This window comes from Scardinius erythrophthalmus, assembly GCF_964197995.2.
Source record: "Scardinius erythrophthalmus genome assembly, chromosome: 2".
Lineage (NCBI taxonomy): Eukaryota > Metazoa > Chordata > Actinopteri > Cypriniformes > Leuciscidae > Scardinius > Scardinius erythrophthalmus.
In genome coordinates, this window is record NC_138222.1 from 58,004,429 (window position 1) to 58,007,197 (window position 2,769).

The 2,769-nt window shown below is 35.1% G+C and overlaps 1 protein-coding gene across 1 annotated transcript; it reads right to left on the reverse strand.

The window, feature by feature from the left end:
* Positions 1 to 544: 544 nt before the first annotated feature.
* On the reverse strand, positions 545 to 2,336 carry LOC308707386 (interleukin-8-like; the record flags this gene model as incomplete). Its single annotated transcript, XM_081393843.1, has 3 exons — positions 545 to 1,004; positions 1,797 to 1,932; positions 2,282 to 2,336. 3 exons carry the CDS (start codon positions 2,334 to 2,336, stop codon positions 896 to 898), a joined length of 300 nt encoding a protein of 99 aa, XP_081249969.1. The 3' UTR covers positions 545 to 895.
* Between the last annotated feature and the right edge of the window lie 433 nt (positions 2,337 to 2,769).

Here is a 2,769-nt window from a genome sequence, read left to right on the forward strand (position 1 = left end):
CTTCTCAAGACTGGACCTGACAGACTCGTTTCTGTCGAGTAGAATCTCATGATCAGCGGTGTGAAAAGCTGCACTCAGATCTAAAAAAACAAGTCCTGTATAACTTGCTGATTGTTTAAAACCTTTATCAAGGCCTTCTCTGTTCTGTGGTTTGTAAGGAAGCCAGACTGAAATGTTTCATTAAGTTTATTGGTGTCATTGAGCTGGAAATTGGTACTATTTTTAACAAGAAATGGAAGATTAGAGATTGGTCTGTATACTGAGCACAGAAGAACAACGGCAGTTTTAAAAATTTGAGGAAAAAATCCTTGCCGTAGGGAATGATTAACAATATTCAGGATGTCTGGTAATAATCATTACTGTTTTGAGAAATTAGCGGGAGATGTGCTGAGAAAACATCTTGAGGAATTCATAACTGATATGACCTGTGTAAGTGTACTGGGGCTGACAGCTAAGACAAATTACAAAGTTGGACAAATTACTTTGAGACTAGCAGGGGAGTTGGAGACCCTACAAGTTCAAGAAAAGTGAGTAGAATTGATTTGATAAAAGAAAGGATTTATTAAAAAACATCTTCCATATATTCCACAACTTTTATACTTTTCAACGAACAACACTGAAAACTGATTGCATCAGTATACAACGAAAACAATTAATATATGCAGTGTAACAGACTGTCTTTAGTGTAGCACATCATTGGGTTCATGGTATCTTGAAATCTTTAGACAGGACAAACAAATATCAGTAAAAATGACGGGCTCAGAATGCAAGAATACAAAACTCTTATTTGGCAAGAACTGGCATTTAAGTGCTCTGTTCCAAAACATAGTGAGCTAAGGTGCCTTGTGAGTAGTGAGAATGATAGAAGCAATATTAGTCACAACATAAATGTCTTCTATGCTTTCTTGGCCACTCGCTGTTTTTTCTCAATATAGAGAATGAGTCTTTTAACCCAAGGTGTCCTGGGGTTTAGACAGATCTTTTCTCCACTTGATAAACCAGCACTGAAAAGAAAAGAAAAAAGATTTATGTAGAAGATACAATACTGTTTCAAAGATTTGGGTCGGTAAGATACTTTATTCAACATGGACACATTAAATTAATGAATTCAATTTACATTTATTGTGCTTTTCACAATACACATCGTTTCAAAGCAGCTTTACCGAAAATGCATGAGTCCACATTACAATTTAGAGTGATCTGTTATCAGAGGAAACTGTCTAAGGTATGTTTCAGAAATGTACATGTACAAAAATCACAGTTATCTTAAAATTTATTAATTTAAACAATGTAATAATTTACAATCAAGAGTGTAAAGACATTAAGAATTTCACTAAATATTTTTATTTCAAATAAATGTTTTTTTTTTTTTACTTTATACTTATCAAAGAATCTTTGTAAAAATGTATCATGGATTTCCCAAAAATATTATAAGCAGCACAACTGTTTTCAAAATCGATAGTTTAAAATATATAAAAATAGAAAACAGTTACTTTAAATTGTAATATATTTCATAATTTTTTTGCTCAAATAAATGCAGCCTTGGTGAGCAGAAGAGACTTCTTTCAAAACATTAAAAATCTTAAAAGTTAGTGTGTTTATTAGGTTTTATGGTTATGCTGATTAGAATATTCAAGCCCGATGTGAAATTCTATGAAAATAAATGATCAGCTAATAAAATTCAAGCTTGTGCAATTTTCAGTTATGACAAAAACCCTCAAACATTTACAACATCTTATACCTAACTAAATTGAAATATTTCAGGAAGACGCATGACTCCGTGAGGAAGTACTTACATAACCTCAGTAGTTTTGCAGTGAGGGCCTCTAGGCAGGATCTCCACACGCCGCAGATTATCCGGCGGGATGATCCTGGACTCCAGCTTCAGACACATGCAGCGGCTGTTGTAACCTGTGCCAAGAGGCTGCACAGCTGAGGAAAATAGACAACGGTTAGCAAGGCTGGAAGGCCAAATAAGCAAAGTGAGATCAACATCAGTTGCACAACTCTTAACTCACATGTGTTTTTTAATCTTGTGCAAAAAGGGATTTATAAAATAACAGTGTGAAATGGCTTTGAGGAATGTGAAGCAAGCTCCAAGGAAAATGCTGAAATGCTGATGTTCATTTCAAATGAAACTACATACGCACATTGTTAGAGAGTATTGTTTAGAAATAATATTCCATATTTGTCCTGATGGAGATATTTGGCCAGCAAAAACCAGCTAACTTTTAGTGATTGAAGCAAAGTATAATAGACAGATAATGAATGTGAAGCTTACCACCGGACAGAACGATGCTGGCTACAATAACGGTTAACATCAGGAAGACGTTCATGATGGGTGAAGCTTCTGCTGTTGATTTCCGAGTGAACACTCAAGATCAGATGCCGTTATTTGTGCTGCTGTATGGCCTTATATATTATGATTTCAAAGGCCTCGTGATACAAAGTGGTGATTTTATTCCACTTCCCCTTTAACCGTTGTGTGTGTTTGTGTGTCTCTTCATGTGCATGTGAAGGCTTGTGTGTAAATATGTGGTTTGTATCTGTTCACATGTCTATCAGCCGTGTGTCATCTGGACACATCTCATGTTCTCCAGGTTACCAAGTTCAAAATCCCCCTGGAGTCCCAAGCTGTGTTTACCAAAGCTTTAACCAAAAGTCATGTGTGATTCATATTTGTCTGCTTACAACAGGTGGAACATTTCTTTAATAACCCAAATATTACATATAGTTTATATAGTGTACAATTATAGTATTATCTGAATA